General features: G+C 45.5%; 1 protein-coding gene across 1 annotated transcript in view; it reads left to right on the forward strand.

Moving 5' to 3' along the window:
- LOC142767864 (glutathione hydrolase-like YwrD proenzyme) overlaps window positions 1-21,540 on the forward strand; it is an 80,333-nt gene that overhangs the window by 40,623 nt on the left and 18,170 nt on the right. The window contains exons 3-4 of the mRNA XM_075870112.1: window positions 3,928-4,081; window positions 18,106-18,309. Of these exons, the coding sequence (XP_075726227.1) occupies window positions 3,928-4,081; window positions 18,106-18,309 (358 nt within the window). The remainder of the gene's footprint in view (window positions 1-3,927; window positions 4,082-18,105; window positions 18,310-21,540) is intronic.

Below are 21,540 nucleotides of genomic sequence, written 5' to 3' on the forward strand. Positions count from 1 at the left end.
ACGCTACGCTAAGCACTACAATCAAAAATCAAGGGATAGAGTATTCCAACCAGGAGATAAGGTTCTCATCCTGCTCCCAACTGACAAAAATAAACTCTTGCTGCATCGGAAGGGGCCCTTCGAAGTGCAGGCGACAATTGGGGACTTCGATTACTCCATAAAAACGCCGAGCGGGCCGAAAATTTTCCATGCCAATTTGCTGAAGAAGTATGCGGAGCGGGAAACGAACCAAGATGCGCCACATCAATGCCAAGTCATCGTAGGGGTTATTGACAATAGAGATGAACAAGAACTACTGGTGCCGGAGTTCGTGCAGACAGAAGGGATTACTGACATCAGGATCTGCCCAAGTTTGATGGACCAACAAAAGGAGGAGTTGGAGAAAACCATGACAGCGCACTCAAAAATATTTTCGAATGTCCCGGGCAAGACAGATTGGGTGGAGTGCCACCTCGAGACAGTGACGGAGTCCCCAGTCCACGTCAAACAGTACCCGTTACCTTTTGCTACGACTAAAGACATCGAGGCCGAGGTACAGCAAATGAAAACACTGGGCATAATTGAAGTCTCGAAATCGCCCTATAATTCCCCAGTGTTGCTTGTGGACAAACCGGACAAAACCAAGCGGTTTGTAGTCGATTTCCGGCGCCTGAACAACCTCATGATAGCAGATGCAGAGCCCATGCCTAGAGCAGATGCCGTTTTTGCCAGTGCCACAAACAAAAGATACTTCTCTAAGTTAGATTTTGTTAAGGGCTACTGGCAAATCCCACTCTCTCAGCAGTCGAGACCTAAAACTGCGTTTTCGACAAAATCCGGTCTCTACCAGTTTTGCTACATGCCTTTCGGGATCAAAACGGCACCCGCCGTGTTCGCCCGGCTGATGCGACTAGTCACTGAGGGAATCCCGGGCGTTGAACACTACTACGACGACGTACTCATAACAAGCACGACCTGGGAGGAACACCTATCCACTCTCAGACAACTCTTCGCTCGAATTCAGGCTGCCGGGTTGACTGTGAGACCGAGCAAGTGTGAGTTGGGAATGAATGAGATTGATTTCCTTGGTCATCACATTGGAGAAAACATGCTTGCTCCACTGGGAAAAACTCTTGATAAAATCCAAGCTACACCCGCCCCAAAGACGAAGCGACAGGTACGCGCTTTTCTCGGGTTGACCAGCTATTACCGGGAGTTCATTCCAAATTATGCCGAGATCAGCGCCCCTCTCACAGAACTGATCAAGAAGGGTGAAAGCAACTTAGTAAAATGGACGACGACACACGAGAAAGCATTTGCGAAACTCAAGGAATGTATCTCGAACCCTCCCGTGCTCCGGCTCCCAGACTTAACCAAGGAATTCATCCTCCGCACCGACGCTTCAGACACCAGCCTCGGGGCTGTGATCTTGCAGTCACACGAAGGGACCCTCCATCCAATAGCATACGCCAGTCGCAAACTACTTCCCCGGGAATCATCCTACAGCACCATCGAAAGAGAATGTCTAGCCCTGGTGTGGGAATACAGAAGTTTATTATTTATTTCTACGGAGTTCCTTTCTTGGTCCAAACTGACCACCAGCCTCTCCAATACATAAAACAGGCTAAACAGCTCAACAGCAGAGTGTTGAGGTGGAGCTTGCTTCTGCAAGAGTATCAGTTCCGAGTCGAGCACATCAAGGGAAGCGAGAACGTTGGTGCCGACTACCTTAGCCGAGTTTGAATGTTTTGGAAGGGTCTGACAGTAGTGAATGCGATAAGCTGTGTTGTTATTGTGTTATCCAGTGTCGAGCGGATCAAAATGTTTGTTACGGTGACGTGATGTGATGTATTGTACAATTGTTGCAATGAATGAACTTTGTACATTTGTATAGTTGGGAATTTGTGGTGGAGTGTTGTACTCATGTGCCTGTGGTTATATTTCACGTGCTGTGTAAATGAATTACAATGTACAATTGTATTAAGTGATCTAATGTGAAGGTGAAGTGTCATGAGCGACGGATGGTGTTACAGTCTGTAAGAGTGTGTGGTGACTGTTCGCGCTCGTTTGTGTGGTTTTGAATATTATGAGATAATATTCTTAAAGTGGGGGCAGTGTCACAGAACGAGCGCTAAAAAAGGGCGCGACGCCAAATTCTTGCGATAACGGGCGGGAGAAACGCCGCGAAGTCAAAAGAAAAAAAAGGAAAGAAAAAGAAAACAAACGGCCAAGGCTCCCCGGGCGCGCGCTCTCCCCGCAGAAGCGTGGCTTCATCGACGAACCTCCTCACCCCACAACGGCGGCCGAGCAAGCACTCGATTTTTCCAGAACGAAAGGGGCGTGGTCATACCGAGTTGACTCTTCAGCCGGGGAGGGCATTCCAACCGTCTCGCCCTCTTCCCAGCTTTCACTGCGTATCGCGCCGACGAAATGACGAGAACCGTCTGGAATGCCGCGCGCAAGGTATTTAACCGAGCAGCTGAGATGAGAGATCAGGAGGAGACGGAAGTTAACGCCAGAGCGCGTAGGGATTCCGCCGTGTAGTCGGCGAAGGTTTTGGTCCGTAGAGACGAAGCCGGAGATGAAGAGGATTTCCACCTGAGGGTGAAGGCTCGGGCTACAGGCAAGAGCGTGTGTTTACCGCTATCGAGCGAAGACCCGTGGCAACCGCTGCGAGTGTGAAGCCGACGTGTTTCCGGCGAAGAAGTTTGAAGCTTGGAGAGTGGCCAATTGAAGACGGGAGGTTTCCTGGAAGAGAAACTTCGAGGGCGCGGAACGACAACAACGCTGGACTTTGAGTGAGTGATTCTCGGAAGAGAATCATCCAGACTTCTGTTCCAAGAACTTTGGACTGGATAGGTTTTCTATCTCTTTAGTCTTTAAGTGTCTTGGTTGTTCAATGCATGCGACTGCATTGTAGTGCATATCGTCGTCTGTGTCCGTTGTTTTGAGGGTGGCTGATTGTACTGTGTAGTACGTTGTTTGATTGGTGACATATTGTCCTCAGCTATTGTGGAGTGAGCCTATTCTTGTGTATTGTTTTCGATCTGCCATTGTTGAGAATATAATATTTGTTTTGTTTATCAACTCTCGGCTCGGACTTGTTCTTTGGGCCACAGCCGGCGTCTGCTGGCGCACCAATAAGGACCACTTCTGAATTTTCCACGCTTTCGTGGTGCGGTTCGGGGGGCCGATACTTCGGCTCTTGGAATTAGCCCGGCGATCGCCTCCCTCATTAACGGGACCTGTGTGTGACACTTAGCTATGCTAAACCTTGCTCAAACCAAGAAGTTTACGCCCAGTGAGTTAATTTTGGCAACCTTTTCTGGTGAGATAGTGCTCAAAGTGCGTCCTTTTGATACTAACTTTGTTTAGTAAGTATCAGATTCAAGGCACATTATATTAGAAATTAAGTCACCGCTGTTCGTCTTTGTAGGTTATTTCATCAGGAACAACTATATTTTTTATTTATAATTGACCGGGGTGGGTTTCTCGCTCGATTCAAATGAGTGTGCGCGTGTCACTTCATTAGTTCGGCCGTGGAGGTGGCTACCTACAACTAGGACGCACTACTATTACATATATCGCGGAAGCACCACCCACGGCTTAAGGAGCCTCGCCCCTAAAAGAAACTCCAGACAGCATCGGCTTTTGCATTATGGGACATTATCAGCGCGCTCCTCAAATACAAATACGTAACAACTATGACGGCTGTTAGTACACACTTGCCCTGAATATGTCTATTCGTTCTTTTCGAACGTCCTTCTTTGTGCCACACCGGCATGCTGAATGTATTGAGCTGCTTGTCCTTCTTCGTGTGATATTCCAATTTCTTGCTATTGCGTTCTTTGTTTCTCCTTAGTGGCGAAACAGTTATTATTTATTGATTAACTTTTCAAATCGCTTACAAATACGCTAAAAATGTCTAAACTGGTGTAATAAACACAGTGGGCGAAGCCCGGCCGCGCTGACACTGGACTTGGTGGAGTCAAGGAGCCTTCATGACTGGACACCTGAGAGGTGCATGCACGGCCTGCAGGCAACGGTACCAGGAGCAGCCAAGGCCTGGTTTTACATCGCTAGTCGTTTTGGCTCAGGAAAGGTGTGTCAGAAGCAAACAGTTCACTAGCGTACTCGTAACGAAAATGAAAATGCCTTTAAAAACTTTCTACAACCTAAGCTACCGTGGGCTTAATAAAAAATGCAATTTTGGAAGGACTGTTGGCGGCCACCGCATCAGCTGGTGTCCACGGCAGCTGTATTGCTTACTGGAAAATCAGTATATTTTTTCCATTATGAATGATGATATTGTTTTGTGGGGAGTGAAGCACGCTGCAACAACCCACTTCTCGGCGGGAAGTGGTTTCCAAAAAAAAAAAATTGGTCGCGTAGCTGCAGCTTTTCACCAAATGTCGTCGAAAGACTCTTCTGTCCGGTGGCGCGGGATCAAGTATGAAAGCCACCTGGCAGTTTTCCAGAAATACGATAGTTTTTTTTGGGATATTTCAACGGTACAGTAAGCTAAGTCTGTCACTTAAGAAAAAAAAATATTCCCACAGCCAGCGGACATCAGTAACACTTGAACAGAACATTTCAGCAGAAAAGAACATGCGCAGATAAATATGTGTTTAGAATAAGTGCGTAATGATTTAGAGTACTACAGGTACTCTACTATGGGAGAGCATGAAGCCGTCCCGTTCTACGACGCTGGTGATGAAAAAAAATTGCCCGTAGCTTCCCTCGGGGGAACACTGAGGAGGATGCGGAGCTTGGCGCGCCACGCCGCTACCTCGGCGCGCTTGCGCTCGCGGGCAGCATCGGGATCGGCCTCTCGTCGCCGACGCTTGAAATCGGCTTCCCGTTTTCGAAAGTCCGGGTCCTCTTGTCGACGCTTACGTTCCAAAGGGGCCGAATCCGGTGCTGCTGCTTGACGCTGACACCTCTCAGCGGCTTCACGTTGAGAGGTGTCAGTTGAGCATCTTCCGCTCAACTGACACCTCTCAACGATGCTCAACTGAGTTGAGCATCTTGAGAGGAACTGGAAGATGCTCAACTGAGTTGAGCATCTTCCGCTTCAGTTGAGCATCTTCCGCTCGACCCGACGTTTACGTTCGGCGTCGCGAGCTCTTCTCCGCGCTGCCTTGTCTTCGGACGACGACTTCGTTGCGGTTCCGCCAACACTTTGGCCGGCGCTGGTCGAATGGACGTCGATCATTGCGACTTTGGATGTCGACGCGCCGTACAAACAAACCGACGAGCGGCAACTGAGCGAGCGAGCACCGACCTTGAGTATATATACAGCGCGACGGCGCATGCACTGTCAGCTGTCGAATGTTCGAGAAGGGGGAGAAGCGCAATGGCGCATGCGCGCGCGTCAGCTGCCGATGTTCTCGAAGCGTGACGGCGCATGCGCGCTACATTATACAGCTAGCGAATGTTCGTGAAGAGGAGAAGCGCACGCGGTGTGTAGAGGAGGAAGGGTGCACAGATGGTGGAGGAGTGAAGCGCGCGCGGTGTGTAGAGGAAGAAGGGATGCACAGATGGTGGAAGAAGGAGGAGGAAGCTTGCGGACAGCGCCGCACTACAAGCCTCGAGTATTAGATGCTCCGCATCTAAAATACCGAATTACCGGGCCATAATACTAGATGCAACACTGTTAGCTAACGCCGCTGAATCATCATAAAATATTCTGTTTGACCTGAACTACATTTAGACAATGCCCATCAGCTACTGGGCTAACGCTCGACTACTTCCTCAACGTCCACCATTTTTAAGCTAGTTTTTGCGTTCATACTCGTGCACAATGTCGACTAAATATCAAATATTGCGCCTATATGAGACACTATGCCAACACGTCACATTCTTCGGAGTGTTTCTTTATACTGGAGAAGACATACAAGAGTGACTTTAAGGACCCCAGCGTTTAATACACTGCGCTGTCAATGGGACGGTATGCACGAAAAGGAGGGTATTTCCTACGCGTTTCTAAGGCAATGCAGTGCTGCCACCTACCCATCGCCTTATATTATACAACTTAAGGCCTCAGAAATGTCACGCCAATGCGGTCCGCTCGTAATGTCGGAGGCCATCCTTTCGTTTTCCATGATTACTGCCAGACGGCGCTCATTTCAAACGCAGCTTAAGGTCCCTAAATGAAACAAGTTTTCAAGGTAGCAACACCTTTACCTTGACTCCTCGCCTTTGTTTCTGGAGCGCCCCCTAGAAGTTTAAATACTTTCATAAAAAAGCGAATGCTTGGGCTCAGTCGCTATGGCGAATAGATGTAAATGAAACGAAATTGAACGAAAGGAGTTGTAGAATAAACGGTTGCCTTTGTGAACATAAATGATACAACACAAGAGCAAGCGAGATGTGTGTTACTGAACTGTCAACGTTGTGTAGTTCGTTATTTTACGTCGCTAGCCATGGCGTCTCACGACGTCCAGGTCTCCTAACCCATTTCGTTCGCGCTGTGACACCGTGAACGCGCTTCTTGCTGCAGCCTGTCTATGACCGCAGGGCTTGACGTTGTGATGGGTGGTTACAACTGGCTTGTGCACATGCTAGGAAAAACCATGGCCAGACTGGTACGAACGCTTAACTAGCAGCTCTGCGCGGACGGTTTATATATATCTGCCTATTTCAACAGTCGTGATTGTAGGTGATTCTGGTGTGGTGCGCGAATCTTCCTGAAAAGTGACAGTTCTACTGTTGAGGTGTCCCGAACCAATACGTTTCGGTTCCTTTATGCCGCGTTCTTGTCAACTGGTCAAACGTGAAATGTTCCCCATGGTGCGTTGATTACACGCTCCAGCTTCTGGTATACGTGCATACGCAGAAGTATTTGTAACAACTGACATGCACTAGACGCGGATTAGACGCGCTCCAGGCGTTTCAATAAAAACCGACAAAAAAACTCGCTGCGCAGAACCACGTCGACGTGTGTGACGGAGTTGCACGAAAGCGTTCACGTGTAAAGTTTCATAGCTATACTTCACGGCATGCTTCATCAAAGATAGCACGGGATAAGTTGAGGAGAGCGATACCGTTTTTTCCGTTGTTTTACGGCAACCCAGCATGGTTAAAAAGCTCGTATATTGCATTGAACGAGCACGGCAAACAATCTTGGCGAACTTAGCGCCATGTAAGCGCTCCTCCTCTTCAGGTAATGTCCTAGGTACGATTTCATCTTTGGTCACCACGAGAATGCAGCTGCAGCCATATGCGCATGCGTACTCGTTTTATACTTTTTGCATGAAAATAACAGCACCAGCCACTTGCAAGATGACGTGCAAGAAATTCACCAATTACAGACGCCGATGGCAGAAAAAAGGAGGCGTAAACGAGAGAGTGAGAAGAATGGCTCGAGAACAATTACTGACGCTATCTCGGAAACTTGTTTTATCTAGGAACGTTAACGCAGCGTAAAGTCACTGGAACGGCGTAACTACCCTGATGATCCAGCCCAACGTCGTAGGTGGCCAACGTGGCTGAAGTTCCGGCGGCATGCTCTTGATTTTCAACGCATATTAGCATCTTGCATGCGCTCTTGCCGCCTAGAATAAAGCATATATTTTTTAAAACTGATTGGGAAAAAATTGTGACAGATGTAACTTGATTATACGAGTGGCAACAAGTACTAATGCGATATAGAAATGTGAACAGTGTGGCATTTGAGCATTCGGCTTTCTGCGTTCACTAAAGGCAGAGCATTTCCTTGCGAAATTCTTCAACCTTGTTTCTATCTATCTATCTATCTATCTATCTATCTGTCTATCTCTCTATCTATCTATCTATCTATCTATCTATCTATCTATCTATCTATCTATCTATCTATCTATCTATCTATCTATCTATCTATCTATCTATCTATCTATCTATCTATCTATCTATCTATCTATCTATCTATCTATCTATCTATCTATCTATCTATCTATCTGCCTGCCTGCCTGCCTGCCTGCCTGCCTGCCTGCCTGCCTGCATGCCTGCATGCCTGCATGCTTGCATGCCTGCCTGCCTGCCTGCCTGCTGTATATACCGAATCTGGGGTGGAATAACCGGGCCGTGTGACGAATGTAAATGGCGGGTGGTGATGTCAAAGAAATGACGTGTTTACTATCAATAGCATGATTTGCATGCCCAGCTCATGGTGTGCTGGTGGCCCTTTCGCTAATTTGGCATACACCAAAATTGATAAAGCGGGGAGGACCGACGTGTATGACAGGTGCTAAAATGAAAATTTTGACTTGCATTTAAGGCGCGGAAAGACTAACACAAAAATCTTAAGCTCGCGGTTTTTACGCTACCTTGAAATAGTATTCTATGACATTACTGTATGACGAAAGTGAATGACTGTTTGTAACATAAAAATAATGACATGCATAACATGTACCACATAATTTAAGTAAAATTTTCTGGGTGCACGTCCGGCCATTTCGCTCACCGGATATATACCAAAATTGGTGCGGTAGGACGCGGGTGTGTGAGGAACGCAAGTGACAGGTTGTGAGCTGTCTATACCGAATATTCGTATGTACGTTCATTTTATTCCCCTGGCCTATGCCATATTCTACATGCATGCATGACAAACATGTGATATATGTTGAACGACGTGTCATGATATGAGAGGCTTCATCTGGTTTAAAGATAAACAAAGGAATGTTTGCAACTCTTCGCTGGCTGCTTCGTATTACAATAATTCCCGCAATTCACGGTGTCTGCCAGATTTCTTTCAAGCGCTTCTAGCCTATATCTTAATAAAAAATGGCAGCATATCCACGGAGTGAATGATGGAGAGTGGGGCGAAGAATTCGTCCGTCCATTCGTTCTTGCTTCCGTCCGTCCATGCGTCCGTCAGTGTGACCGTCCATGTGTCCATCAGCCCGTCCGTGCGTGCGTCTGTTCGTGCGTCCGTCCCTGCGTCCGTTCATGCGTCCATCCATGCATCTGTCTATGTGTCCGTTCATTCATCTATTCAACACTCCAAGTACCACCATCTCGCATCTTTTCATCATATATTCCCCATATAGAAGCACCGCCATCTAGCGGACATTCCAAGGACTAAACGAGAGGTGGTACACGCACACTTTCTTACGGCTTGCGCTTCGGGTCCACTTCCCACCTTTAACCACCTCGAGTTCATGGTATATACTAGTTCACTGTATTCATGGCACCGCGGCCGCACACTCGCTAAACCTTTCGAAAACCAAGGAGGTTACGCCCAGCGAGTATGACGTAGCAAACTTTTTCAGTCAGATAGTGCTCAATGTACATGCCAATGGCTGCTAATGGGAAATGAGAGGCAGAGAATTCGGCTTTTACTTTCTTACGGCTTGCGCTTCGTATCTACTTCCCATTTTTATCCACCTCGAGTTCATTCATGGTATATACAAGTTAATTGTATTCATGGCACTGTGGCTCAACGCTCGCTCAACCTTTTTTAAGCTAAGGAGGTTACTCCCAGCGAGTATAACGTAGCAACCCTTTCTTGTCAGATAGTGCTCAATGTACATGCCAATGGCTGCTAATGGTGATCGCAGCCTGCGCGTGAGCTAAAAACCGAATGCTCCTGTCTCTCATTCCCCATTAGAAGCCATTGACATGTACATTGAGCACTATTTTTTATTGTTTAACAACGCACAGAAGAAGTCTCTCACCGGCACCACCTTGGAGGTCAAAATATTATATTCGTTACATACTACGTGGGACGAACGGGTGCCGCTATAAGGAGCTGCGCCCCTAAAATACATTGAACTCGCTCATGGCGCATAGAGTGTGGGTAAACGTAGGTAAGCTGTGTAGAATGCGTACCCATTTGTACACGTTACTTTTCACGACGCACAAGAAATTTTAACGGCACTTGATGCAAGAGCCTAACAATACAATCACGTCACGCAATGCGTACTTTGGCGTATAACAAGCTTGCGTAGCAACAATGAGTTCCGTCTGACTGTGACAGTTATGTCATGCCGGATATGCAAGGTATGTCAAGATTTTCATGTTACCACCTGCCATTTATGTTCGTCATGCAGAAGCGGAAAGCAGTACTACTTTCGCTGTTTTCGAAGCAAACAAAACGACCGCAAGGAAGCATGCGTATAAAAAAAACAGCATGCATGCGAAAACAACACCAAGAATCAAAAGCGAGCCAATAAAACATTATCGCAGTGAATATGCCACATTATCTCCACAAGTTTCGTTATCGCCCCATTTCAGTGTCAGTAATTCTCAGCGCAAACCGGGCCTTCAGTGTTGGAGAAGCTTCAAGGGTCCAGTCTATCATTTTGTTAAGATTATGGGCACTTCGTGAACAATACATATTCTTCTCGACCCTACGTCACCGCTAGCGATAATCCTAGAGTCAACATCAGCCTGAATACGTCCGCTGCAGGACAAAGGCCTCTCCCATGTTCCGCCAGTTAACCCGGTCCTGTGCTTGCTGCTGCCAATTTATAACCGCAAACTTCTTAATCCCATCTGCCCATCTACCCTTTTGTCTCCCCTGGCCCGCTTGTCTTCTCTGGGAATCCAGTTGGTTACCCTTAATGACCAGCGGTTATCCTGTCTACGCGCTACATGCCCGGCCCATGTCCAGTTCCTCTTCTTTATTTCAACTATAATATCCTTAACCCCCAATTGTCCCCTTATCCACTCTGCTCTCTTCTCGTCTCTTAAGGTTACACCTACCGTTTTTCTTTCCGATGCTCGCTGCGTCGTCCTCAATTTAAGCTCAACCCTCTTTGCGAGTCTCCAGGTTTCTTCTCCATGGTTAAGCACCGGCAATATTCAGCTGTTGTATACCTTCCGTTTGAGGGATAGTGGCAATCTACCTGTCATGATTTGAGAGTGCTTGCCAAATGTGCTCCACGCCATTCTTATTCTTCTAGTTACTTCAATCTCGTGGTCCAACTCTTCCGAGGTTGTTGTACATTACTTTCGTTTCCTGCAGAATAATTTTAAGACCTACCTTGCTGCTGTCCTTGTCTAACTTCGTGATCATAAGTTACAGTTCGTTACCTGAGTTACGCTGGAATATTCGATGTCAAATGTGTATATACCGATGCGCTTCGCCGCTTGTCAGTTGATCGATGGTCGACACTGTTCGCCGCTATCAGTGCCATCATTCATGACCCACTCAACGCAACATGTGAGCCGTAAGGTGTGAATTTTATGGCAACCTTAGTGAAATACGTCATTGTCAAGGCCTATTAACCTCCATGGCAACCTCGCGAAACACGCTGCTCTAGCGCCGGGCAAACGCAATCATTTCTTGAAACATGTGTCAATTCTCAATGAGCTGCTTACGTTACAAAGACAGGTATCAGCATTGGGAGTGAATATTTCGCGCCGTATTCTATGCAGTCACACAGCTGGTCACTTGGCGTCACTTTCTCCTCTGGATATAGCAAAGAGGACTTGGCCCGTTTCCCGCCGGTTGCTGCATGCAAAAGCGCAGCACCCGGGAATTTTTCGATGCCTCAACAAGGATGTGATTAAGTGTGCAATCGAGACTTGGCGCCCCAAAGTTCCTGAATACTTTTCTGAGATTATGAAAAGAATTGCCTGCCGACGCGCCAAGCTCCGGGGGTCGAGACAGACTGGCAAACCGAGCGAGTTGGAACATTTCTGTGGCGAAGCCCACTGACTGCACGCCCAAGTGAAGAAAAAAATAATCGCGGTACTTTCCCTGTTTCAGTGACTTTAACGCAGCGCTTCTAGAACCATATTCAACGATCTTTTTGCGGAGAACACCAAATAAACGTTTTATTCACTCTCTTCTGACTGAGGACTGTCGTCTTTTGACGGCGTTTGCAGCGATACACACAGATACAAGGCAAGATTTCTTTCTTCAGGTTTTAAGGCATTGTCCAAAGGTTGAATTATTCTCCCCGTGCAGTCACTGCGTTCCCTGTTCCAGATATGAAAGCTGCTTCTCTTCAACTCGTCCCTTCCTTTTTGCTGCAGCAGCTGGTGTTTCCAGGGATCAGGCTCACACGTTGCAAGTGTCAGGGCGGGTTCTTTGTTTCGAGCAGCAGCTGCCTTCAGGTTTTATTCCGCTTGTTCTGTTGCCGTGACAATATCCGTAATATCCTTCTTTCTTTCATGATAAGTTCATGCAGGCAGCGCTTTCCGATACGCTTGCTGATGTTGCAGATAAACTGTTATTAGTCGGTCAATTTATGGCAGGTATCCGTTTTAATGCCGGTGGGGATCAATGACGCGTATGTGGCCCAAATCGTGCTTACGTTCTACAACTCACCACCGGTCAAATTAAACAAAGGCAATAATTAGCGCAACCAACGAGGACGTGCCACCCAAACACTTGGAGCCTATAAAAATTGGCAGATCCAACGTACAGTGGGATCTGCCATATGCGAAGCACGAATGAGAAATGCTAATATGTCGCTTTAAAATCAGCACGACGTTATGAGGTGGAGGTAAATGATGCCGTGCATGACTTCCGTGTCATGATTATCATGTTTGGATGTGTCGTTTACCTTCATCATCTAATCACGTCATGTGATACCAAATTTAGTATATGTGGAGCTAGCGAAACGGCCGCGAGCATGCTAGGAGCGAGGTCAGTGCCGTATATTTTTATGGCTTTGAGCGCGGTGTGTAGTCATGTTCTTACATGAAACGCGTGGCAAGATTATCATGTTCTCACCATGCCTATATTTCGTCATCCATTGACGTCACGAAAGACCAAATTTGGTAAATGCGGAGCTAGAAAAATGGCCGCGAGTGCATCGTGAAAAGCCCAAATATATACTCCAATGCAGCGTTGACGCGCGTGCACGCTGGGCACAGCGAAGCTACGTTAGCGAAACGCGAGCACTCTATAGTGTGACGCCAGGTGCGACCGGCACGACCAGCGTCCGTCGGCATGGCCCGATGACGACCGGTGTGAAATTCGCGCCCATGCGTTACCCAGACAACACTGCGTCTCCCATCTTTTCGTGACGGAGGGACGCTGGACGCGCTGAAACGCGCATGCGTCAAAGCAACGTAGCGCGGCGCGTGCCTGCGAGTATGTGGCAGGACCGGTGCCTGGCGTGGCAACGCTGGCGTGACACGACAAAATGAACGCCGGCAAGCACGCACACCGCGTCCCGTCGAAATGTATTGTCACATTGACCGTGGCAAATAGTCATGTTCTCACATGACACGCATCTCATAATTACCATGTTTGCGTAACCTCATCATCCATTGAGGCTACGTAATAGCAAATTTGGCCTGTGTCAAGCTAGCGAAACGGCCCCGAGCACATCATGAGTGTGGCATGTTGTCATGTTGTTATATGAGGCGAATGTCATGACTATCATGTTTGGATGTATCATTGAACTATGTCGTCCGTTCGCATCGGGTAATACCGAGTTTGGTACATGTGAAGCCAGCAGAACAGCCGCCAGCGCATCATGAGCATGGCACGTAGTCAGGTTGTTACATGACACGCATCGAATGATAATCATGCTTGCGCCAGTCACATGCCTTCGTCAACCATTCACGTACCGTAATACTAAATTTAGTATTTGTGATGCTTGCGGAACGGCCGCGAGTGCATTATGAGCGTGGCATGTAGTAATGTTGTTACATGACACGCATGTCCCGATTTTCTTGTTAAGATCTGTCGCTTGTGTTCGCCATGCAATCATGTCATACCATACCAGTTTTGCAACATGCCATGTGAACGAGACCACTGCAAGAGCTGCAGGACCATGAAATGTAAATTATGACATTCATGTCATGATTTTCATGTTATGACTAGTCAACTATGTTCTTCACACAGTCATGTTATGCCACGCCAAGTTTGGCATCGATACCATTATGGAAACTGCCAGGAGAGTTAAAAGTCGTAGGCAGCTAGATGGATAGATACGCTCAAAGTCGCCAAAGTTGGCTAAGAAATGCTTCGCATTGAAAAACTAACATCGTCATCACGAATATGTGACATGGAAATCGGCTCAAACCCCCAACAAACAATTTAAATTGAGAGAAAAGGGATGAATTAGCTCCAGAAAACCCGTACACCCTAACACAGTCACACCACCTTGACGTGAAACCATGTGATTATAAAAGGTAGTGAGTTTACTACTACCTCAAAGCTCAAGAGTGTTTAACAAAAATTGGTGATACAACACATCCGCGCATCTTTAACGAAGGTTTCTTTGTAAACCTGTGAATAAGTGTGGTCCGGTCAAGATGCCATAAAAAGTGTCCTGGAACCTAAATCTTGCCAAACTGCTAAATAAATAACAATGAGACAACGAATCTGGAGGACATGCACAGCGTAAAAATATGTTAGCCTAAAAAAAAAAAACGCCACCAGCTCGGCTTTTTCACCGGTGTCCGCGAAGCGAAACCAGTTAGACTTGTTGCAATGGCTACATGTTGACTAAGATTGATTTATTTATATGTGGAGTCTAACGTCTCGCAACCACCATATGAATATGTGAGACGCCGTAGTGGAGGGATCCGGAAATTTTGACCACCTTGTGTTATTTAACGTGCGCCCAAATCTGACCGCATGGACCCTACAGCATTTTCGCATCCATCGAAAATGCAGCCGCCGCAGTCGAGATTCGCTCCCGCGACCTGCGTGTCACTAGCCCAGTACCTTAGCCACAAGACCATCACGGCTGGACGACTGGGGAAGGGGGTCTTTATGGTAAAACCATCAAGCACTCCACTCTACCTAACACACGGCGATCAACGCCGCTTACACAAGACAGCACTACAAAGCTGAATAAAAAAGAAACCACAGCCTATCCACGGAGGGAATGATGATGAGTGGGGTGAAGCGTCCGTCAACCCGTCCGTGCTTCCGTCCGTCCGCGCGACCATCCGTGCGTCTATGTATGTATGTATGTATGTATGTATGTATGTATGTATGTATGTATGTATGTATGTATGTATGTATGTATGTATGTATGTATGTATGTACGTACGTATGTATGTATGTACGTATGTACGTATGTATGTATGTATGTACGTATGTATGTATGTACGTATGTATGTATGTATGTATGTATGTATGTACGGTGGCACATACCCGCTCTAGAACGGGTTTGTGCCACCGGTGGTACATACATACATACATACATACATACACACATACATACATACGTACATACATACATACATACATACATACATACATACATACATACATACATACATACATACATACATACGGAGGAGCGACAGACCCATGCCGGAAGGAGCTTCGCCCCTAAAAAAGAAGTCATGACACATTTTCAAGTGTGCGTACTCCCCGTGGCAATGTGTAGGAAGGTATGCTGCTTCTGTAGACCCATAGATGTTAAACCCCACGTATCAACAAATCAATCAATCAATCAATCAATCAATCAATCATTCAGTCATTAAATCAATCAATCACTATGTAGAGTCATTGAACACCAGTGACTGATGCACTTCTCAGATCTTGCAGGCTTAGCCATACTAAGACACCAGTTGATATTACGTCTCTAGTCGCCGCCTTGAGAACACATTTTCCAATTGGTACCAGTTCATGTTTGCCCACAAGACCAACTGCCTTCCTCTCGCAATATCGTCTAGAGCATGTGGAACCAAATGAGATTAAGAAAGTGTACATAGGTATGCGAAAAATGACCAAGCTTGAACAGTCAATAAATGCTTGAAGCAACGTAACTTTAAAATTAGGAAGTGTATTCTGGCTGCTTTTAGTTTGTTCCTACGCTTTAGATGCTAAGTTATTTCTTGGTTGCTTCTGAGCAAGGAGAGGTTTGAATTACACCACAGACAGCCACAGAAACGATTCGTATTTCCAAATGTTAAAAGACAGAAACTCACGCCTGAACAAATGAATCACACTTGCCAGAAACCTATGGACATCTCTTTGTTCCTGTAAGCCTTGCATCACTTCGGTGTTTCCTCGCAGTCGCCGTCGCATTTCGTGCCCCTGGTATTTTATAATTGTACGTGACACTGAGGCACTCGACACAGGTGTTTCACTGACGTTGAAACATGAGGCCAAAATGTTTATTGCTTCGTTTATTCCGGCTGTTTAATGAAGCTTTTTTCAATTACTGTGTGCGGGCGTCTGGAAATCCCATTTCGTATTGGCCGTCCGTCTGTACCGTTCTTTATTTTTAGAGAAGCAGTGGTCAGTTTTGGAATTTGCCCAGTTTTTGGGGTACATGTCCGTTCAATATTACCGTAGGTTTTATGCACACCACTACCCACTAGAGCTACAAGAGCAGGTTAGACAGCTGGTTTGTAAAAAAAGTGTCTTTAAAATAGGTGTTATTTCTTACTAAAGTTATTGCTCCCAGTTTAATAAATGATGGATTCACGAAAAAACGGGGACGCTCCGGCTTTTTCGTTTGTCCTTTATGCATTTTGTTCACGTCAGCATTGTTGGAATGCAGTAACAACCAGCGAAAATTGAAGAATTGCTGGGTGTTACTAGGCAATTCAGGTAGACTGTGCAAGAACTTACGCTGCTAAGTGGCGGCAAAGCCCATACATACCTTTCGATGGCCGATGCCATCATGGCGGGCACTGTTCTGATGCGGGTGCAGCGATTTCTCTCGCGGACTTGCCAGCTCTGATGAAAATAGCAATACAAGACTCAGTCGCTACGCATGCGTACCACCAGTGAACATGCGTGGAGTGCAACTTACTTAAAAAATAATATTGTGTAAATCCCTTGCCACAATATGCCACTTATGGAGTGTTTTAAGTTCTTCAACACGATGTAATTACAATACCACGTCTGCTTTCTGCTTTGAGATGGCAACATTCTCCGTTATGAATAAGTACTGACTGCGACTGCTTTGAGTCTTTACAAGTCATGAATGCAGCGCTACGATTCTGAAAGGTTTATCACGCATTTTTCACCATGAAATTTCATCGATAACTTGCTCTCGGGTAAAAAAAAAAAAAAGCTTCTAGGTTCAATTCAACTTTTTCTTAGAAATTGTACAAAATAGGATCAGACCATTCAATATTAGCAGGATTAGGTACAGCTTATGATGACAGTAGTATTTTCTGCATAATACATAATTAACAAACCCAAAAACGTAACACCCAAAGGAACATGTCAGACAGGTGCAGCATTTTTACGTAAAGAAAGAAAGGAAAAAGACAGTATAGGTGAAAATTCAGGCATGATGCAGTAATTGCCGAGTTTTGTGCACCATGTAACAAATATATTCGATATATATCCTATAATACCCAAGCTTCCACAATTATGTAAACAGTATGTGAGAAAGCGGGGTTATGAAATGGAATTACAATGGTGTACGCCTCGTATGAGTCATGTAAATTGTAATGAAACAGTGCAGCGCATACATAATCTTTGATTACATAGTTGGCACTGCAACGCGGAACTTACCCCACTTCACGATATTGAGTGTCAGGAGTAATCTGATATCAGGCTGGCAACAGGCTGGACGGGTACATTTTCTTGAGTTTGATTTCATAGGTCTCATGAGTGTTCGCTCGTGGAGGTTTTAAAGGGAATCTCAGCGAGCTACGTTTGGCGGTGGTGGTAAATTGTGAAATGACACTATATCGTTCGGAAGGTCATAGTCACTTCTTATCTTTGAAAAATTGTGCATATTTTGTACCTCGTGGTATATATAAGCCTTGAAAGTCTGTTTTTAGTTTTTTTTATGTTGCGAATGAAAGTTGGGTTTCCATGTTTTTTGACGGTGTACTAAAATTGGTCTCGTGTTCTAATAACCAAGATACCGAAGAATTCTGATAATTTTAAAAAGAAATTGCTGAATTGCCTTCAAACAGCGTAGAACAGCAATAGTTTGAATTCTAGAACTTTCGTATTTATAAAATGAAAGGAATTCATGAAGGGTCACCAGTGATGCAAATGCAACACGTAAATCAGCAAAATATATGCGTCAAATCGAATCAACAAAACGTACGGTACCTTGTAGTTTCTAGTTAAGGTTATCGTTTCCTTGGTCAAATATACCACGTTACGAGATGTAGAAAGATGCTTATTAGCCATTACAGCATCTGTTGGCAATCTACGCCAAAAAATTTATAATGCTCACGAGATGCCGTTTGAACAGCACTAGAGCGCTGGTGCGCTTGCGTTATCATCATTGGTTTGTCACGCAGTTGAGCATGTCGGAGCTGTTAGCGCCGGCTATCCGCTATGCCGAAGACGGGGTGCCTATGGATCACGTCAAATGGGCAACCTTTCGGCTGATGCTCAACAATCTTCAGCGAATGCCCGGTGGACGCTTTTTCTTAGGAGAAGACAACCAGGCGCCGGCGATTGGTACTTCGATGGTTAATCGGCGATTGGCAGCACTATTGAAGGCAAGTGCTACATGCCATTCGTACATACAAACTTCGCTGTTTTTGTAGCGACGTGTAGGATGTTGCATTGAAAAAAAAATGCGGGAATCTAACTGGCGAAGGTTGTACTGTTTTTGTAGAAGCAAAGCCTCCTAAAGTAATACACAGAAAATACAGCAGCACTGAGCCAGTTTGTGGGCAATAAAAAACTGGCCTAGAGATTGACCTCATGGCTATTCAGGCATGTGTCCTAATACATATGAGTGCAATCATTGATGTTCCATAAGCTCCACACTACAGTGCATGATTCCTGACGTGTATATGACTTCATTAGAAGGGTAGTAAGAGCTCCTACAACACCTATAAGCGCGGTAAGCATGCACTTCAACATATTCGACACTTGTGGCATCACGAGTATTGTGGCAATGCTGCTGTGGTGATATAAGCCAAAAATCTTGTATTGTGTTTTCTCCTACTTTCGACGCGCATCAGTAAAGACAATTGTTTCTTGGTACTGGAAATCAAGTCCGAACTTTAAGCTATTTGCGAACGCATTTGTAAGCAGCCGGCAGGTGTGATGTTGGAACGCGCATAATTACATGTGATAGTGTAAGTCTCACAGACACATCCTCAGTGTTTTCGGAGCTAACACGTGGAAGGTAAAACATGAGTACTAGGTACAAGTTGCGTGCAAACGCGATAAAACACCTAAACCTAAAAGGCATTGTGGAATTTAAAATATTCTACCCCAATCATTGTAAATTCATAAAAGATGTTCAATAAATATACATAAAAACATGACTGGTCTAGCCACTAAACAAAGCCAGTGAAATTTGCCACTGAGCCTCTTTATACACTGAAACAACATCGACTGCGCTTGCGTGTAGAGGGTTGCATATTGACACCATGTAGACAGGAAATGCTTGTACATTGAATGAAACGACAGTTAAGAGTTTGAAAATGACGTTGCTAGGAGTACAACTTTTTTCGATGGTGATAGCCAGTGAAGGCTATCTATTCAATGTACACACATATGAAGTCTATATTGCGTCAATACAAGAAGTGGTTTAGCGACCGAATATTTTTAGTAAAAAATTTGCGCCGGGGGCGTCCTGTCTTCTGTAGACCATGTTTTTTATGTTGCACAGTCGTACTGAAGTAATCTCCTACTAACTTGCCCGAAGGCTGCTCACTGGTAAAGCAGTTTTAAACCTTCGCCAAGCGTTATAGTACCCCTTGAACAGACAGACGAGAATTGTTGAAAACACTTTTTACTCATTTATTTCTTGTAACCAAGACACAGCATGGATTCTGCGTAGAAGCCTGTACAGTCGAAAGCGAGGAAGTCGGATCAGTTTGAGCTCGTATAGGGTGCTCAATGTGTTGATATGTTACATTCAGAATCACCAACATGTAATGAAACGTCGATGTCACGCTTAAGTATATGATTGTATTAATAGTCATGTCAGACCTTGTATCACGTATGGTGAAATTGGCACCCAAATTTGACCCATAGTAAGGTTCTTGGATTGATTTATGCCAGAATTTATGTATAGTACAGAGAAAAAAAGCAGCTGATGTGATTGAAGTACTAGAGAACTGGAAGCCGTGGTTGTCAGCATGGCTGATGATTGTCGAGCGAAAAAAAAATGGTGGCAGATGCATTGATGATGGAGCGCTCTTTGTCTTGTTCAATATGGCTAGTTATGGTGAAAGTAGAAAAGAATGTCTGATGGTGGCGACGCAAAATATGCTTCGGTGGATTGATTAGTCAGCAAGCTGGGTGACTTTTACATGACGTCCGCATAGATTGCGGATGGTAGTGTGCATAATCAGCGTCTTTTCAATTGTTGTTTTCGTTAACAAACGTGAAAAAAATGCTTGCGTGAAAAAAAGTCAGTAGAAGACAGCGATGAACATTACGCTTTCTGCCACGCTTTCTTGTTTTTTCATGCGTCATTCATTATCACCCTATGTTTTGTGAGGCGTGAGAAAAGCCATGCGGGTTCACGTTCTTCGCATGAACTTATCTAAACTTGACATGTACGATGTTTTACTGCATTGCTATGTTTGTATCTTCGGAGGTGTTAGAGTGAACAGGGACATATTTTGCGCCTCGCCATGCAGTTGACGAGAACTTACTGAGCTCTGACTGCGCCACAGCTTCCGACGTGTAGAACAGAAAACAGCTGCCACTGGACTATCCGCTAGGAACGCACCTTGGGCAACGCTTGCACACTCGGGCACTAAACCTGCAGTTTAAGAATAGAGTGAAAAAGCTTCCGGAGCGAAAAGGCACAAACTTTGACCTTCAGAAGTCAGTTGCTCCGAGTTAGGTTCCACCCAGTACTACTAACATCGAAGGTTAGTCCTACCGTATACGGATGGTGTCCGTCTTCATGTCATTGGTGTTTCTGGGTTTAAGGATACAAAAGTCCAATGAGTACGCATGAGTTGACAGCACAGCTTTGGGATCGCTTTAACCTAAGTAAAACATTTTCGTGCACCATCTCAGGACGAGAAGCGGTATGCATCGATTCAAAGTGTGCTTTCAGCAAACAGCTTCGCTCACCGAGACCCGCCAAGTGCACTCTCCGGCACTTCTCCGAGTCGTATGAGTGAGCATGGACTTGCCAATAAGTATGCTTTATTGAACAAATATAATCACACATTTTTTCTGCGCAACGGTGTGTTTCTTTGTTCAACAGCATTTCACTGAAAGTGGAACGTGCATACAGCTCAATATCGACAAGTAAAATATGGCAGCCTCACAGTGGACCTCCAGCCAGGCGATTTGGAGACAATTCCTACTCTCGCCCTTTCATTGTTCACAGATATTACGTCTGTACAGCCACTTCGGACGGTAGCGCAGTTCGTTGTTGTCGCCTTTTCAAACTACATGTCACTCTTCCTCCCTTAGACATAGCGGTACGGAAGTCGCCTAACCTCTGGTGGTTGCAGTTGGCGAGTGGTTACTGCTTGTGATGTAGACGGCTGCAGGAGAGTCTCGTCCTCTATTTCGGGCAAGTAAGGTGGTTGACCAGCTGAGCTCAACGTGGTTTCTTTTGGTGTTGCGTCCAAGAGATCGTCAGCTGCGCTCTAATCTGTTCGAGATTGGATTGTTTGTCTGTTCTGACTCGTTTTTCCGATGTGATTGAGGTGACGCCGAACCTTTACAAGCCAGGATCACAGTCCGAGGTGGAGCAGTATTTACCCTTCAATACAATCTGGCTTTTAAATGCGAAACCTTTC

The sequence above is a fragment of the Rhipicephalus microplus genome, chromosome 7 (assembly GCF_043290135.1).
Source record: "Rhipicephalus microplus isolate Deutch F79 chromosome 7, USDA_Rmic, whole genome shotgun sequence".
Lineage (NCBI taxonomy): Eukaryota > Metazoa > Arthropoda > Arachnida > Ixodida > Ixodidae > Rhipicephalus > Rhipicephalus microplus.